Here is a 17,401-nt window from a genome sequence, read left to right on the forward strand (position 1 = left end):
AAAAAAAGTAGCAGACTGACATAAACTAAGCCAGTGAACACATTTGACTGTGATAACAAACCTGAGATGACATTTAACAAATATTTCACTAACCCTCCTCAGCCTGATGTTAAAGCTCCTCGCCCCTCAGGGCTCCGGTCCGGGTTTTCTCTCCCACCGGATCTATGGTAATCGCCCTCGACAGCAAAGATGGCGGCCGAGCGGCGTTGAGTCTTGTCCGTTATGATTCACCTCCTTCGTTGTATGCGTTGACTTTTCTGCTGCGCCGCGAAACCGAGCCCCTGCCGAGGAACACACAAAATGTTGTGAGGCCTCGAAGAAAACGTTTTTTCGCCCGGAGTGAATCCACCACAGCCCGACAGGTTTCCCCCCCCCGCTGCAGCGCTGGGCGTGCGCCTCCGTAGCTAACTCGTCTGTAGCGTCATTGTAAAATGGCTCCGGTGCAGATCGGGTCAGACGGGCAGCTCGTCCCGCTCGGAGGTCCGGTGGTGTCGGGTCCGCAGCCGCCGCCACCCGGGACCCCGGCCACGCACGGCATCCGACTGAGCCTGCTGATCGAGTTCCTCCTCCAGAGGACCTACCATGAAATCACCCTGCTGGCGGAGCTGTAAGTAGCATGTTAGCATCCTAGGCCTCTGGGCTAACTAGGGTAGCTGGCGGGCTAATGAGCTAACGTCAGTGAGCCCGGAGGATGCTAATGATCCCGACACCAAAACAAACCGTGACGGGACAAAAGTGCTTATTTGTGGGGGTGGTCGTGAAGTTAGAAGAGCCCGTTCACATGGGTGGTGTTTTCACAGCAGATAGCACAAGTAGCTAATGTGATGTGAGGGGGTGCACAGGTAAACAACACATCCTAGCTCCTAAAGTCAGAGGTAGCTAATGGTCTTAAGTCCCAGGTTAAGTGGTTTTGTTGGGTTGTTTATATGTGCGACACCAGATTCATTGCATTTGTCTGCTCTACAAAATCCAAAGCTAGTTTTTCTCCCTGCTGCAAACTGACTAACAATCTATTCAGACTCATTACATGGATGTTTATTCAGATTAGTAATATGTTGGGTTAATCATCTACTTTGAGGATAATGGCAGTAACTCAGTTGTTTACACTTTCTGTTTTTCACAGACTTCCCAGAAAAACTGACATGGAGAGGTATGTGTCTTCAAATCTGATCCTGAAAGTCCTTAAATGCTCACTCCTGTTGTCACTCATTCTGACAAGCTTCTGTTTATGTTTGTTTTGTCATGGTGGTTTTTAGGAAAATTGAGATTGTGCAGTTCGCCAGTCGAACCAGGCAGTTATTTGTGCGTCTACTTTCCCTGGTGAAGTGGGCGAGCAATGCAGGGAAAGTTGAGAAGTGTGCGGTATGTTGTTTTTATTTATTCTTCATTCATCACATCTTCAGGAAAGATGAGTTTTGCCAATATGTTGTGTTTACAAGAGAGACAGAGCACATTGCAAATATACTTACTTTTCTCCCATATTGGTAACAGATGATCTCCAGCTTTCTGGATCAGCAGACCATCTTGTTTGTGGACACAGCTGATAGGCTGGCATCACTGGCCAGAGATGCACTGGTTCATGCACGATTGCCCAGCTTCGCTATCCCTTTTGCCATCGATGTGCTCACCACAGGGTCATACCCACGCTTGCCCACATGCATACGAGTAAGTTTGTTTAAATTCTATGATTCTTGATAAAGAGTCATTCAGGAAAAGATGTTGGGAGATCAAAATTCACACCTGAGTTCTATATTTGTGTTCATTTGTGTAGGATAAGATCATTCCTCCAGACCCCATTACTAAAGTTGAGAAACAGACCACTCTGAACCAGCTTAATCAGATTCTCCGACACCGCCTTGTCACCACAGACTTACCACCACAGCTAGCAAACCTCACAGTCGGTAAGCAACTTATGTGACCTGTCAATGGTATATTTTGACCACTAGCCATTATTATAAGTGCACTGGAAAGGAGGAGATCTTATGATTATGATTGTGTCTTTATTTGTGTAGCTAATGGGCGTGTTAAGTTTCGTGTGGAAGGAGAGTTTGAAGCTACTTTGACCGTGATGGGAGACGACCCAGATATTCCCTGGAGGCTGCTGAAGCTGGAGATTCTAGTGGAGGACAAAGAAACTGGAGGTAAGCCACACATTCACAGTGAGTACCATAGACAAGCAAATAGAAAGTAAACTTCATTTCTGACATTTTTTCTTTCACTCAATTGGTTTGTCTGTCACCTCAATGCCACGCTCCATTTATTCCCTCTCCCCGTCCATATTGACAGATGGCCGAGCCCTGGTCCACAGTTTGCAGGTGAACTTCATCCATGAGTTGGTCCAGGCCCGTCTTTGTGCTGATGAAAAACCGCTGCAGGACATGTACAACTGCTTGCGTATCCTTTCTTTGTCTGGATACATACACATGAATTTTGTGTATGTCTTGCCTGCAACCATTTGGCTTTTGTCCCAGTCTGCGAACTACTGCAGTAGCGTAGGGGTGTGTGTGTGTATCAGAGCATATACCAGAGTATTGACTGGTCAAGCAGACGAGTGCAGCATTTCAATAAGAAACACAGCTGCAGAATTGCATCCTTCTTAACCTTCTTTTTTATAATTATATCCTACAATTTTTTCACTGAGCCTGTCACACAGCTAGGTTATGTGAGATGTAATGAAGTCCTTGTGGAGATGAGAACACCTGTTGATATTTTACTTAGACATTTATGTTTTTCATGTGTCCTCGCTGCAGCAAAATCACATTTTCTATGCAAATGTACCATCATATCACCTAACATTTGTTAGAAGACTGTCAGGCAGTGATAACCACTCTTCACACTGTTGTAATCCATCCATATAAGAAGAAAGTAGCAGATTTGTTCTGATCAGACAGTCAGAGGCCTTGCACTCATCAGTCTGTGGTAAAATATATAGACAAACAACAGCTTGTTAGCGTTCATGCTAACATCAAAGGCCCTAATCAAGCATGCAAGCTGAGCACATCCCCGCTAATCACAATGCTAATCAGCGCTCGGCTCTGCCTTTCCCCCACCAATGCTAGCAGTGCAGTGTAATGTGTCAAAGAGCGGTCTGTGTGGGGCACAATTAGCCCTTTTACCAAGAAAGTGTATGTGTCTCAAGGATATGTGTGTGAGTGTGTTGTGAATATTAATGGGAAGATGTGTCTACTTTTATCTCTGTTCACCTGGACGCTGTTTTCTTTAACCACACTGTTTCCAGACTCCTTCTGTCTGTCACTGCAGCTAGAGGTGCTTCACTCTCAGACTCTGATGCTGATCAGAGAGCGATGGGGAGACCTTGTGCAGGAGGAGAGATATATGCCCGCAAAATACCTCACACTCACCGTCTGGAAGTAAGACACAAATTGCAGCACATTAATAGACGTGTACACATATGTTCAGTTTTATACTTGTCTTTTGAATACTTATGCTTGCACTGATACAATGTTTTCAAAAAACGTACCAGAATGTATAGAGTGACTGGTAGTAACCCTTCGTTTTCTTTCTTCAGCCAACAGGTTCTGGGTAGGAAAACAGGCACGGCATCAGTACATAAAGTCACCATCAGAATCGACGAGTCAGATGGATCTAAGCCATTGCAAATCTCTCATGAACCTCCTCTCCCTGCCTGTGACCCCAAGTTAATGGAGAGAGCTATGAAGGTGAAGTGGACATTAATGTAAAAGTCAGTTTGGCTTATTATTCAAACAGCTCATCTTTTGAATGACGTTGGTTTTCTTTCACTCATTCTCTAGATTGACCATCTGTCTGTGGAGAAACTCTTGATTGACAGTGTGCATGCGCGCTCTAATCAGAAGCTACAGGAACTGAAGGCCATTCTAAAGGCCAGCAATCCCAGTGACAACTGTATGTATTAACCTTCTCATCTCACTATTAAACATATTTTTAGGTATTTTAGCAAAACCATGGAAACATTATTTCAACAGCTGCAACCATGTGCCAATTAGTGAAACAATGGAAAAAAAGGTCAATTTTGGTTAAGTTGGTTAATGGACTTCAAATATGGGTTTGAACCATCTGCTGTATTATAGATGCTTACAAGTGTGTGTTTCTTTCAGCATTCATCGAGACTGCTTTACCCACACTCGTAATTCCAATACTGGAGCCCTGTGGTCGTTCAGAGTGCTTACACATCTTTGTAGACCTACACTCTGGCATGTTCCAGCCCATGTTGTATGGACTTGGTAAGTAGGTGCAAATATTAAGTCAGAGGAGTTTGTTTTTGCTTTACTGTAAAGGAATTAATCAATTTAGCTGGTGATTAGTTAGAATGTTTTCTAGTCTTATGATTCAACCGCCACTAATGCAACTGCGACTGTTTTGCTTGCTCAGCTCATAAAACTGTGCTCTCTCTAAAGATCAGTCCATGCTGGATGACATTGAAAAGACCATCAACGACGACATGAAGCGCATCATTTCTTGGCTGCAACAGCTGAAGTAAGTTCACTTTCCCACACAGAATATTATATATTCACTGTTAACGTTCTTAGCTGGTGAAAGTGGTAGCAGTTTGGAAAACAGCAGTGGTTGAGAGCAAACTGTCAAAAGTAGGAGCCACAGTCTGACACCAGATTATAACTCATCAAACGAACTAACTGCAGTCAGTAGCAGGAGCCGTGAGAAGCAACACTTGGCTAAGCAGGTGGCAAGATAGCTGTTGAGATGAATTGCCAGGGCAGCACTGGCAGTACTGTGTGCATTAGTATAATCTATGAACCCTGGACTTTTTACAGTTTGACTTTAATTACTCTTCCTTGCTCTGGCCAGGTTCTGGTTGGGAGAGCAGCGCTGTCGACAGTCTGTGAAGCACCTTCCGACTGTGTGTACTGATGTCCTCCACCTCTCCAACTCCGCCTCTCACCCTGTTGGGAACTTGTCCAAACACAAACTCTTCATAAAGCTCACACGTCTTCCGCAGTACTACATTGTGAGTTCATAACCAAATATATTACTGAAAAAAGCTGAACTAAAATAACTTGAAGGAAATTGCACAACAAAGATTATTATGTCACTCTCTCATTCACCATCTTGTTTCCTACTACCTGTCTCTTCTTTGTAGGTGGTGGAAATGCTTGAAGTGCCTAGTAGTCCCACAGCCTTGCAGTACAAGTACTCCTTCCTTTCTGTTTCTCAATTGGAAGGAGAGGATGGACCCATGTGCGCTCAACTACTGCAGCATTTCAAGCCCAACCTAGAACACCTTGTCCAGGACGCTTCAGCAGGGAAAGTGGCCCGACCTGGGACTAAGAGAAAGGTAGTCATACAAATGGTTTTTCATCATAATTAATGTTTTGTTGTTGTTTTTTAATCTGTATGGTGTTTGTTTAGCTGTTCATTTAAGACAGTTTTGACCAGTTAAGAAAATGTGGATGGTAAAAGTGAATAATAATGCTATGTATGACAAAGACATATTTTACAATTATTACATTCAAAGGTTAATATTTCTGCCTAATATTATTACAAAATGCTCCAGCTCTGGTGTATCTCAGTGTGTATGAGTAGGACACATTCCTATAGCAATGCATCAACCCTCTATAAATATATCTGTCCTGCTGGATATGCAAAACCGTGTGCCCTTTCAATGTTTGTTTTTCATCTCTTGTTGCTCTGTAGACATCATGTGATCAGGGGGACCCAGAGCCAAAAAAGCCGAAGCGGTCCGGTGAAATGTGTGCCTTCAACAAGGAGCTGGCTCACCTGGTAGCGATGTGCGACACCAACATGCCTTTTATTGGCCTCAGAACAGAGGTAACTCACAGTGCAAATCATTCAGGCCGATCTGTAAACATGTCCCGCTTTAAACCCATCAAGTATGGCAATCACAGTCATGTGTTTTCTGGGTAATTCTGCATGTCTCTGTCTGTCTGTGTTTGATTAGCTGTCCAACATGGAAATTCCAAACCAGGGTGTCCAAGTGGAGGGAGACAGCAGCAGTCATGCAATACGTCTGCTAAAGTAATACTCACAGCCACTTTCATTTCATTCAAGTATGATAAACTTTGTCGCAATCATTGTGACTATACAATGTTGGTTTTATTCTGCAGGATTCCTCCATGTAAAGGAGTAGGAGAGGAGACCAGGAGAGCTTTAGAGCGTTCCCTACTGGACTGCACCTTCCGACTGCAGGGCAGGAACAACCGCACCTGGGTGGCTGAACTGATGCTGGCAAACTGTCCTCTCAACAGCACACACAGCAAGGAGCAAGGTATACAACACCTACACACAATTCTTTTACCTTAATTAATTTACCCTAAGTGTCCTAAGAACATGTGTCAGATTACAAGCTAAATAATAAAAAGTACATGTATGTTTAAGATCCAATAGTAATCACCCTGCATTGATTTTAATAGATGAGTCATGAGAGTTTTTCATAACATATGGCTTAATGTTAATAAAGGAAGTCTGCATCCTCCTCTAATTGAACCCATCTGTTCCCCCTTTAGCGTCAACACGGCACATATATCTGACCTATGAAAACCCTCTGTCGGAGCCGGTGGGTGGACGGAAGGTTGTAGAGATGTTCCTGAATGACTGGAATGCCATCAGTCAGCTCTACCAGTGTGTTCTCAACTTTGCTCGGGCCCTGCCAGGTATAAGCTTGCTCATCTGAAAAGCAGATTACACTTACATTCAAATCAATGACTGTGTTGTCCTTGTATCAGTCAGTTCATCTGAAACCGTCCAGTATGTTACTGTTGTTTAAAACAAACATTGTCATATTGATCATGTTTAATTTTTCAGTTTGCAATACTCCATGTGTAATCCCAGGCCGTGTGTCACTAGTGCTGACTTAGTTCTTGGCTTAAGAAACACATCTAATGCAGCTGCATGTTGTGACTGCCTTCTTCCAGAGATGCCATCTTACCTGAGCCTGTTTTCAGAGGTGCGGCTGTATAACTACCGTAAGCTGGTGCTGTGTTATGGCACCACCAAAGGCAGCTCTGTCACCATCCAGTGGAACTCCAGCAGCCAACGTTTCCACCTTGCCCTGGGCACCGTGGGACCCAACTCTGGCTGCTCAAACTGCCACAATATCATCCTCCATCAGCTACAGGAGATGTTCAACAAGAGCCCCAATGTGATGCAGCTGCTGCAGGTGCAGAAGCAAGAATTTGTTAGATCTGGATCAACTCATTTTCACAAGTTTCACATTCTTTTCTTCTCTCTTCACGCTGCTTCCAAAAATTGTGTATCTGTACTTTTTCCTGTGTAACTTTCTGACCATATTTCTATTTGATTGTCCTCCTCAGGTACTTTCTGACACGCTGGCCCCTCTGAATGCAATCAACAAGCTACCAACAGTGCCCATGCTGGGCCTGACCCAGCGCACCAACACTGCCTACCAGTGCTTCTCCATTCTACCCCAGTCACCCACACACATCCGCCTGGCGTTCCGAAACATGTACTGCATCGACATCTACTGCCGCAGCCGCGGAGTGGTGGCAATCAGAGATGGAGCCTACAGTCTCTTTGACAACACTAAGATTGTAGAGGGCTTCTACCCAGCTCCAGGACTCAAGGTATAACAAGCTCAGAGATATAGTCTCTCTATCTATTCTCTTTCTTATTAAAGACTACAATTAGATCCCAACAGTAAATCTAATGAAGATATTCAGTTTGATGTGTATTAGTTGTAGTGTTTTACATCAACCACCGTCCTTCCACTCTTTCCCTTTTTGTAGACATTCCTGAACATGTTTGTAGACAGCAATCAGGATGCTCGCAGACGCTCCGTCAACGAAGACGATAACCCGCCCTCGCCGGTCGGTGCGGACGTGATGGACAGTCTAATGAACCAGCTGCAAGCTCAGCAGCAGCAGCCACAGACGATGAGAGGGGGTGCAGGAGGTGTTTATCCTCCTCTCACGTCACCGCCACCAAATTACCATGCTAACGTAACTCCTTCACCATCCATGATGCCCACACAGTCACCAGGTAATGGTACTTGATGTTTGTGTGTGTGTGAGTGAGTGTGTGAGAAAGAACGCGTGACATTGTGTTTGTGTCATCTTGGCTTCTCATGCTGCCATAGAGCGTTATGACCAACAAACCATTGTTTTGGTATATTTCACATTACTGTCACCAACCTTTCTGTTGACTGGAGCTTTTGTTGTGTGTATGTCAGAGAGAATGAGGAAGCGCAACCATGTGTGCCCATTTTAAGTTTTGGTGAAACCATGAGATCTGTTGTGTTCTTCATGCAACATGCACTCACTGTGCAGCCGAGAGGAAACAAAGCATGCATTCAGTCCTGCTCCTTCCATTCCTCGCCATCTCAGCCTGCCAGCCAGAGACTACGGCCCTTCCGCCCAGCTCTAGCGTGTGTGTGCGTTAGCGTGTGTGTTAGCGTGTGTGTGTGTGAGGAGAACTTGTCAACCTCTGAGTCTGACGAGCCCTTTGGTGTGTGCATGTGTGTGTATGCAGGGAACATCCATGCCTCTGGCTCCCCTAGTGGGGCTCTGAGGGCACCCTCTCCTTTTGGGCCCACCCCGTCTCCATCTTCCCTGGGCATAGCCATGAGCCAGACCAGCTTTGCGAGTCCCCACGGTAAGCAGGAAGGTGTCCTTTAATGCTGGCCCGGTGGAAATGTTGGTCTTCTGGGCAAGGGCTGGAATGGGCTGATCTTAATAAGACACTAGGCTGCAAACATATCACAAATAGCCTGTAGGTTGCGGGCATACAGTGGGCACACAGTGGTGTATTTGTCTGACTGTATCGCTGATGGCTATCTCTGGTTGAACCTAGGCGCTCTGGACCCCAGCTCTCCATATGCCATGGTTTCTCCCAGCCATAGGGGTCAGTGGCCAGGTTCCCCCCAGGTCTCAGGGCCCTCTCCTGGAGCAAGGATCCATGGAATGTCTCCTGGTAACCCGTCGCTGCACTCGCCAATCCCTGATCCTCATTCTCCACGTGCTGCGACCAGTAAGTTCTACTTTCTCAGTGTTGCGTCATATTTTTAAAAACTTTAACCAGTTCACATACTACCCACAACATGCTGTTTACTCATTATTATGTCAATCTTTTTTTTAGGTTCACAAGTCATGCCTACCAGTATGCCTCCACCCCGCAAGCTACCTCAGCGCCCCTGGGCTGCCTCCATTCCTACCATTCTCACCCACAATGCCTTGCATGTGCTTCTGCTACCCTCACCCACGCCCTGCCTGGTGCCAGGCCTGGCAGGGAGCTACCTCTGCTCACCGCTGGAGCGCTTCCTGGGTTCAGTGATCATGAGACGACACCTGCAGAGGATTATCCAGCAGGAAGCCAACGTGAGCGTCGCCATTTGAGGATTGTTTGTTGCTCTATATATTTCTTTATCTGTTCGACTCTCTTCTCACTTCTACTCTTTCAATTCTCCTCCAGTTGTCCATTGTGAACTCCAATGAGCCTGGAGTGATCATGTTCAAGACGGATGTGCTCAAGTGCCGGGTTGCTCTCAACCCAAAGAACTACCAAACACTGCAGCTCAAAGTCACTCCAGAAAACACAGGTCCCTGGTCCCAGGAGGAGCTTCAGGTGCTGGAGAAGTTCTTTGAGACACGGGTATGTGAAAGCAGCATGAACGTAAAGGTCCAATTCAGTAAATTCTTAAATTAAGTATATTCTTGCATAATATGAAAAGGTTATGTTAAAGTTATGTCTGTTAAGCTCTCAGTGATATCTGGTCCCCTTTGCTTTTGATTTTAAAATAATGATAAAATCTACTCCTTTACATTTGTATGACAGTCATTGTCTCACACTTTTAATTTTTTCATTCTTTTCTTTCTCTGTTGTCATCTTTTTAGGTTGCTGGTCCTCCCTTTAAATACAACACTCTGAATGCCTTCACAAAGCTGCTGGGGGCCCCGACTAACATCCTGCGGGACTGTGTGCGCATCATGAAGCTTGAATTGGTGGGCAGCAGTTTTTTATACTATAACTATATTAAGATTAGGTGCTTGTTTATTTATTTACTAAATAAATAAACGAGCACCCAATTATATATATATATAATTCACAAAATATATATATTTTGTGAATTTTATAATTAAAAATGTAAATATATGAATATGATGAAAATATATGGATGAAACGATGTCTGACTTTTGTTGTTGAACTGTACTGTTTACTACAGTTTGAAGTATTTTACCTTGTGTCTCTTTCCTCAGTACCCCGACCAGGCCGCTCAGCTGAAGTGGAACGTCCAGTTCTGTCTCACCATCCCTCCCAGTGCTCCTCCCATCGCTCCACCAGGGACCATTGCTGTGGTGCTCAAGTCCAAGATGCTCTTCTTTGTAAGTCTCAGCAACTAGCTCTCCAAAATCAGGACAGAGTTTATACACTTCTACCTGTGAAGCGTCATCTGAAATGCATTAACCAACCTTACCTCATGTCTGTTGTGGCTCACAGTTGCAGCTGACCCAGCGTATCCCAGTGTCTCAGGAGCCAGTGACCATTATTGTTCCCATTGTGTACGACATGGCCACAGGCCTCACTCAGCAGGCTGACATCCCCAGACAGCACAGCTCCTCTGGGGCTGCTGCACTCATGGTCTCTAGTATCCTGAAGAGGTTCAATGAGCTGCACCCGGCTAGACAGGGTGAGATGAGAGGCGAGACGTGCAGATAATGGACACTGAATGTGTAGAGCAGAAGTCATATCACATTGTATTTTATTTTTTAATTATTTTTCTTTCCTCACACTTACTGTCTTTTCTTTCAGGTGAGTGTACAATATTCGCTTCTGTTCACGAGCTGATGGCCAACCTCACGCTGCCGCCTGGCACTCGTCAGTAGTAACAACAACCTCAGAAACTGCACTGCAACTCAACTGGAGTCCCTTTGAGACCACGTGGGGGGTCAATCCCTGAGCTGAAGATGAAACAGCTCAGAGTAACAATTATTGTCCCAACACATCACAAACCCCAGCATGTGTCCTCTCTGCTTCAGCCACTGGACTGGACTTCTTTATTCCTGAGAGAAGCTTAGAAACAAGATTTGCTGTTCAGGTGGATCTCAGAAGAGGAAGAGGGTCCTGCAAAGGGATATAAATGTTATTTTTTTCCTCCAGGTGCACTTGTAAACAAGATTATCTATTGAAATTATTGTTGTTTACGAAAACATGTACATTATTGTATATTTGAGTGTTGAAACAAATCAGGTGAGTTAGGATTTTGCTAGAGCCTGTCTTCAGTTTTTCTTTTTTTACTACGCTATACTGATATTATTGTAGTATCAGATATATTCCTCAGCACACTATTTAAATGCTTTCTTGCCTTTACACTGTTGAGACCTCTGGATTTTTATTTCAAACTCTCCCTTTGGATACTGTAAAACTGTGACAAACTTTTTACGCCAGTTGTATTTTATTAAGATGCATTGTGAGTCTCAATTGAAACATTTGAGACTTCTTGTCTGACTTTGCTATTTAATAAACCAAGCCCACAGCTGGTTTGTGCTTCGAGGATCTTCCACTGGCAGAAGTACTAAAATAATTCGAACATTTATTCAGGCAAAATAAACATACACGATAAAAACATGCAAATACATTCATATTCTGCTTAAGCAAAAGTATTTCCCAAAAAGTTAGATGGAATAAAATCAAAAGTAAAACTTCTCATGCACAATAAGCCCATTATGAGTGTTACATAACATTATTTCATGATTATTGTACCTCTGCCTTCCAACTGCTTTCAACACTCTGACTCTTCTCAGCACTTTCATTTCAGCTGCTCCACCGACGCAGACTCAAAATCATTCAGTGTCTCTGTTTAAAATTAAAGTAAAACTTGGATTTATTGTGTAATGACACTTATACTTGGATTTATTATGAAATGTCACCATGCTGTTGAAGACAATTTCCCATACAAATTTGTTAGTGACCTTCTCACTTAGATTTAAAAAAAATTTTTTGTACCTAAATTTATTATTGATGCATTGACATGACATTTTGCCTCTATATGTTATTACAGGTTGTTGCAGTTTAATTTATAACAAATTTCAATAATAACTGCATCATACTTAAACCGATCTTAATTCTTAAGAATTGTGAAATGATGCCAGAATAATCACGTGAAGAGTCGATTGAAAATTAATTGGGTAGTACTGTCATGTACAGTACAATCTTTTATAGTAAAACCTTTCGAAGAGTAGGATGAACCAATTCAATTTATGTCTGGATTTTAAAATTATTTTCTTTAACATTACAGAATATATATATATATATGTTTTAGTTTTCAGTGATTTCCCAGGGAAGAATTGATGGATCTTGATATTGACATTTAGAGGACTGATATCTATATATTTGGTTCAGCTTCATTGAATTTAATGGGACTCTGTTCTAGTTCTCTTAGTGTGATTGCACACTGAATGTCTTTGGGGTTCTTTGTCAGACAAGTACAACATATTAATCCAGCATCCAGTTATTTTAGCATAGTTTAACTTGACAAAGGACTGAAAACGAGGAGATTCCCGGCTCTGTCTGAAGGTAACACACCTCGCACCACTAAAGCTCAGTCTTTATCATGTGGTGTGGATTTAACAAATAATACAGAATGTGGAGGTAAATGGGTTTTTATATATAAAGTAATAGGAGTAATTGATGATTGATCAGTCCTGGAAATAAACGAATTGGAAAGTAGAGCACAGGATTTTTGCAGAATATGAAGAAGTTTAAAATAAAAATGCATGAGCATAATGACACTCAATTCAGAGTAAATGACTGGAAAACACCTTCTGCTTTGAGGTGCATCCCACAGTGATGCTGCAGCTCATCCCAGAGACATGACATCATCGTGTGTGTGTCTGTGTGTGCTCGACTGTTGTTGCTAAGGGCGTGGGCATTGTGTCTGTCTGAGTGTGTCTGAGTGTGTGTGTGCTGTTATCTTCCTCCATGGATCCTCCTGCTTCAGCACCGGATCCGCTCATCACCACCTCCCGCATGGAGACGACAAATCACGGATGAGGAACCATCACCTCCCTTTTGCAGCCCGACACTTGAACGCACCACACGGACAAAGACAGATCCGATCAGATGCATCTCGATGAATAAGTCAGACTTTCTTTAACTTAGCCTCCACCACGGGCGTTCACCCTGCGCTCCCCGGGCTTCATATGGCTTTTTCTCCGCGGATCAGCTTCAGGTGAAGAGCTGTGATCCTCATCTGCTCCAGTCAGACATGGCAGCGCGCACATCGGAGCCGCTGTGTCAGCCCTGTGTTTACCACGAAGCTTTCAAAGGTAAGACACACTCATTATATCTGATTTTACTTTGAAATGTCTCCTGTTCGATTCCCCCATGGAGGGTGTGCGCCCCTGCAGACCCACTGACCACTCCCCTTCAGCCCCCCATCCACCAGCCCAACCTGGACCTGCAGGAGATATGACACATGCATTTTGTCTCATGCAGGGTGTGCTCTGTGTGTATTAATAGAAAGTGAGCGTGTGTCAGTCAGGTCCTGCAGAAGGTGCTGATGTGGAGTTTGCTTTGTGCCCAGTGGAGCTACAGGTGAGGAGACCCCTGATGCCCGTGCAGCTGGGTCCGGAGCAGGTGGGCCTGGAGATGCTGTGTCTCTGTGGGCAGCTGGACCTCCTCATCAGGGCACAGATGCAGCAGGTATAGAGTAACCTGACAATGAACGCATCAGCACCAACACTGCAGAGCTTACACCCACCTGATCCACTGTCTCCTCAGTTTGCACCAATTTCCATGTAACTGTGAAAGTAAACAAAATAATATTTTATCCAGTGCTTCTCCATGAACCAAAGCAAATAAACAGATATGGAGGAAGTAACTAATACTAGAGCCAGACTGATTTATCTATGAAAAAATGGATGCTATGAATCTTTCCAGTTCCACAAACCTTTTTATTATTTTACTCCCCAGGTGTGTATAATTTTGGGCACTTTTTCAGACAAAGACATTTTTTCGGGTGGTCACATGACATGCTTGGTGACGTCTCATCTGGAGAAAGGCCTGTGACTAAAACAATATTATCATAGTGGCTGGATTATCAATACAGTTCTAGGATTTGTATTATTATTATTATCATCATCATCAGATAAATAGTATTTTTTTATAGGAGCCGCTCACAGACAGATCGGTATCAGGGTTCATGTTCATTTTACAGTTCAACCTTTTATTTTCTCAATTTAATTCATATATATTCAGTTATATTTGTGGTTTCTTTTTGTTATAGTAGGTTAAGTTTATAGTTGAAGTGTTAAAATATCAAGGCTCAGTTGCATTTCTTTGTCATTAGGGTTTGATATCGACAACTTAGGAATCATTGCCAATTTCTCCTTCAGTATATACTGTGTATCAGTTACATACATACATATGATTTCAGGTCCAGCTTGTGTCATCATCATTTCACATGATTCAGTACAGACGTCATTCTGTATCCTGTGGTTCACAGTGTGTGTGTCACAGTTCCAGGAGCAGTTGGGACAAGGCTGCAGTCCAGAGGAATCAGACACTTTCCAGGCTCAAGGTACAAAGAGTCACAGAGTTGATTTAAACATGGCTGCAGCTCCTGTATTTTAACTTCTGACAGTTTTTGTGCTTTACTCTTAAAGGATCTGAGATCCTTGACCAGATGCTGCAGTGCCTTGAACATCTACCAAAGCCTATGCCACAGCTGGAGGTATCACATCTGACCACATTCATTCTTTACTCAGACTAATTGTTGTGAGTCATTGTTACAAAACTTCCTGTTTCCTCTGTAATTATGAGCAAACAATACAATTCCTATATTGAAATTATTGAGTAAATTATAAGGAAATGACAAATAAATCATTACCAACAAGGATTTGGGTAATGTATAATTATTCCCCTCTGTTACCTCAGGACTACCTGGACATGGTGGGTCTGTCAGCCATGTTTCCTCGTGTAGAGGTGTTCCTCATTCAAGGCAGCCCCGTGGAAATGTTGGAGAGGCCGCCGATGGACGGTGAGAGAGGAGATACATCTCCATCCTGCAGCAACAACAGAAAATCAGGCATCCAACAAGAGCTCTTGATAAAGAAATAAGTCATCTTTTCATGCTCAACATGTCCATGTCAATATGCATGGATGGACTATCATGACTGTTGGCACAAACCTGCCACCCACATTAGTTATTTTTTAATTTCTGGACATTTACAAGAAGGACGGCTCAGATGAGTAAAATAAGATAAGATAATCCGTTAATAGTCAATGGGGACATTTGACAGAGTCAAAATAGGCATCAGTTAGTAATAAGTAACATGTAATACTTAAGTGTAAAGAATATAAAAAATATAGAAAAATATGAATTGATACAGATTTAACAGAATGTACAACATCATGTGATCTAATCTGCAGATTACAAAACATTCAAACAAACTAAAACAAACATAATATAATCTGTAATCCGTCATTGGCTCTATCCGTGTTAGCTACATGATCAAAATGGTAGAATTCATGTCGGCTGATGCTTCTGTTGCAGATTACTTCTACCACATCGCCAAACTGAACCAGCTCTTGGTGCTGAGTCAGCAGCTGGAAGAAGATATCCGACACCTCGGAAGTCATAAATACATCGCCCACCAGCTCTCGGTCATATATGTGAGGAGATCGATTCATCTTCTCTTTTCCTTTATGCTTCCACTTTACCAAAAGCTGCTGTGTGATTTCCAAACCGTCTATTTTTTTTGTTTCCGCAGCAAGTCATCAGCTCTTTCAGGGGAATTCAGGTCTTCTCTGAAATAAAGAAAGATATTGAGGCTAACTTCAAACAGATGAAACAGTCTCTGGTGAATGACGAAGGCTCCAGGCACGAGCCTCAGCTGGCTGCTCACTACATCAACTGGTGGGTCACAAAGCAAACGTTTGGCTGCTGGACAGGATGCTGGTGATTAATGCAGGAGTCTGATTACGACCACGTATTGTTCTCTTCGCAGGATATTAGAAATAACTCAGAGCTTAACGTCTGTGGTGCTGTCGCTCCCGGAGGAGTTGACGGACGACCTCCACCAGGCCGTGAGCTTCGTGTCCCAGCTCCTGTCCTGACTCACCGTGGGCCCCTGAATCTACGAGCCCTGACGTTCTGGTGCAGCGTCTCTCCAGGAGTCTCCTGGCTCTGAATGAACTGATGATGTTTCGACTGTGAAGAGGTGCTACATGAGTGTGTTCAGCTAAATGATGGCAGGATTGGAAAGCCGACTTCATTTATAAATCGTCTAGGTTTTTATATTTCCTGCCTGAATGTGACTCGTGTGTTAACATGTGGAGAGTCAGCTGTTTGGAAATGAATGTAAGCTTGAGGAATCCCTCCTTGCACTACTGTTAATAAAAACTACTGTTGTCATTTTTTAACCTAAAGTGAAATAAAACGTATTAAATGCAATAGAAAAGTGTGTTTGTCTGTTGTGGGACATGATCATATTATTTCTGGGTTATTTTCATCATGGCACGGTGGTGCAGTGGGTTCTGGGTTTGAACCTGACAGCCGGATGGGTCGTCTCTATGTACCTGTGATACTCCAGCTTCCTCAGACTGTGAGAGACTTAAAATGCTCGTAGGAACGGTTACGAGCCTAAATAACCCAGGCTATGATTCAAACCCAGGGTCTGACATGTTTCTACTCTACTGAGGAAACAACACGTTGTTAGTGTTATTGTTTCTCTTCCACTTCCTCACGTACAGATGTTACTGATGTCTCCCACACATGTGTCCTACCGATGTTTCCTACAGATGTGTCCTAGAGTTGTCTCCTACAGAAGTTTTCTACAGAAGTGTCCTACAGATGTCTCCTACAAATGCGTCCTAGAGATGTCTCCTACAGATGTTTTCTTGAAATGTTACCTACATATGTCTTCCACAGATGTGTCCTACAGACGTGTCCTAGAGATGTCTCCTACAAATGCGTCCTAGAGATGTCTCCTACAGATGTTTCCTTGAAATGTTACCTACATATGTCTCCCACAGATGTGTCCTAGAGATGTCCCCTACAGATGTGTCCTAGAGATGTCTCCTACAGATGTTTCCTTGAAATGTACCTACATATGTCTCCCACGGTGTGTCCTAGAGATGTCTCCTACAGATGTTTCCTTGAAATGTTACCTACATATGTCTCCCACAGATGTGTCCTAGAGATGTCTCCCACAGATGTGTCCTAGAGATGTCTCCCACAGAAGTTTTCTACAGATGTCTCCTACAGATGTTTCCTTGAAATGTTACCTACATATGTCTCCTACAGATGCGTCCTAGAGATGTCTCCTACAGATGTTTCCTGCTGTCTGGTGCGCACAATTAAAAAAAACAAAAAAAAAACCGCAGGCGGGACTTACCGGTGAGTGACGCGTCTGAACACCCAATCACACTCGCTCCCTCTGACGTCCCGGCCAATCAGCAGCGGTTAGGC

General features: G+C 43.5%; 2 protein-coding genes and 1 long non-coding RNA gene across 6 annotated transcripts; 2 read left to right on the plus strand and 1 right to left on the minus strand.

Annotated features, from left to right (window-relative positions):
• Positions 1 to 11,469, plus strand: med14 (mediator complex subunit 14). 4 transcript variants are annotated; one of them, XM_020100709.2, is made up of 29 exons: positions 1 to 607; positions 1,124 to 1,150; positions 1,257 to 1,362; positions 1,492 to 1,665; positions 1,772 to 1,901; positions 2,013 to 2,141; positions 2,287 to 2,394; positions 3,239 to 3,371; positions 3,530 to 3,680; positions 3,774 to 3,885; positions 4,098 to 4,223; positions 4,398 to 4,476; positions 4,807 to 4,966; positions 5,099 to 5,293; positions 5,653 to 5,787; positions 5,918 to 5,994; positions 6,084 to 6,244; positions 6,483 to 6,629; positions 6,891 to 7,135; positions 7,290 to 7,559; positions 7,722 to 7,974; positions 8,464 to 8,586; positions 8,785 to 8,961; positions 9,070 to 9,308; positions 9,403 to 9,582; positions 9,825 to 9,932; positions 10,188 to 10,313; positions 10,429 to 10,618; positions 10,741 to 11,469. In XM_020100709.2, the coding sequence occupies exons 1-29, from the start codon at positions 432 to 434 to the stop codon at positions 10,812 to 10,814; spliced, it is 4,311 nt and encodes a 1,436-aa protein (XP_019956268.2). In that variant the 5' UTR covers positions 1 to 431; the 3' UTR covers positions 10,815 to 11,469. The 4 variants fall into 4 exon arrangements, with proteins under 4 accessions (XP_019956268.2, XP_019956269.2, XP_019956270.2 ...); XM_020100710.2 differs by having other exon boundaries at positions 6,921 to 7,135; XM_020100711.2 differs by lacking the exon at positions 8,464 to 8,586.
• Positions 11,470 to 13,059: 1,590 nt separating this feature from the next.
• On the plus strand, positions 13,060 to 16,185 carry LOC109637891 (uncharacterized). The gene is made up of 8 exons (XM_020100548.2): positions 13,060 to 13,256; positions 13,514 to 13,632; positions 14,449 to 14,509; positions 14,595 to 14,662; positions 14,866 to 14,968; positions 15,485 to 15,603; positions 15,702 to 15,847; positions 15,939 to 16,185. Exons 1-8 carry the CDS (start codon positions 13,196 to 13,198, stop codon positions 16,045 to 16,047), a joined length of 786 nt encoding a protein of 261 aa, XP_019956107.1. The 5' UTR covers positions 13,060 to 13,195; the 3' UTR covers positions 16,048 to 16,185.
• On the minus strand, positions 13,618 to 14,484 carry LOC138411755 (uncharacterized). Its single transcript, XR_011244243.1, has 3 exons — positions 14,354 to 14,484; positions 13,880 to 13,998; positions 13,618 to 13,731 (listed from the first exon to the last, which is right to left on the minus strand). It is a non-coding gene; the product is annotated as an uncharacterized lncRNA (long non-coding RNA).
• Positions 16,186 to 17,401: the final 1,216 nt, after the last annotated feature.

This window comes from Paralichthys olivaceus, chromosome 10 (assembly GCF_024713975.1).
Source record: "Paralichthys olivaceus isolate ysfri-2021 chromosome 10, ASM2471397v2, whole genome shotgun sequence".
NCBI classification, from domain to species: Eukaryota; Metazoa; Chordata; class Actinopteri; order Pleuronectiformes; family Paralichthyidae; genus Paralichthys; species Paralichthys olivaceus.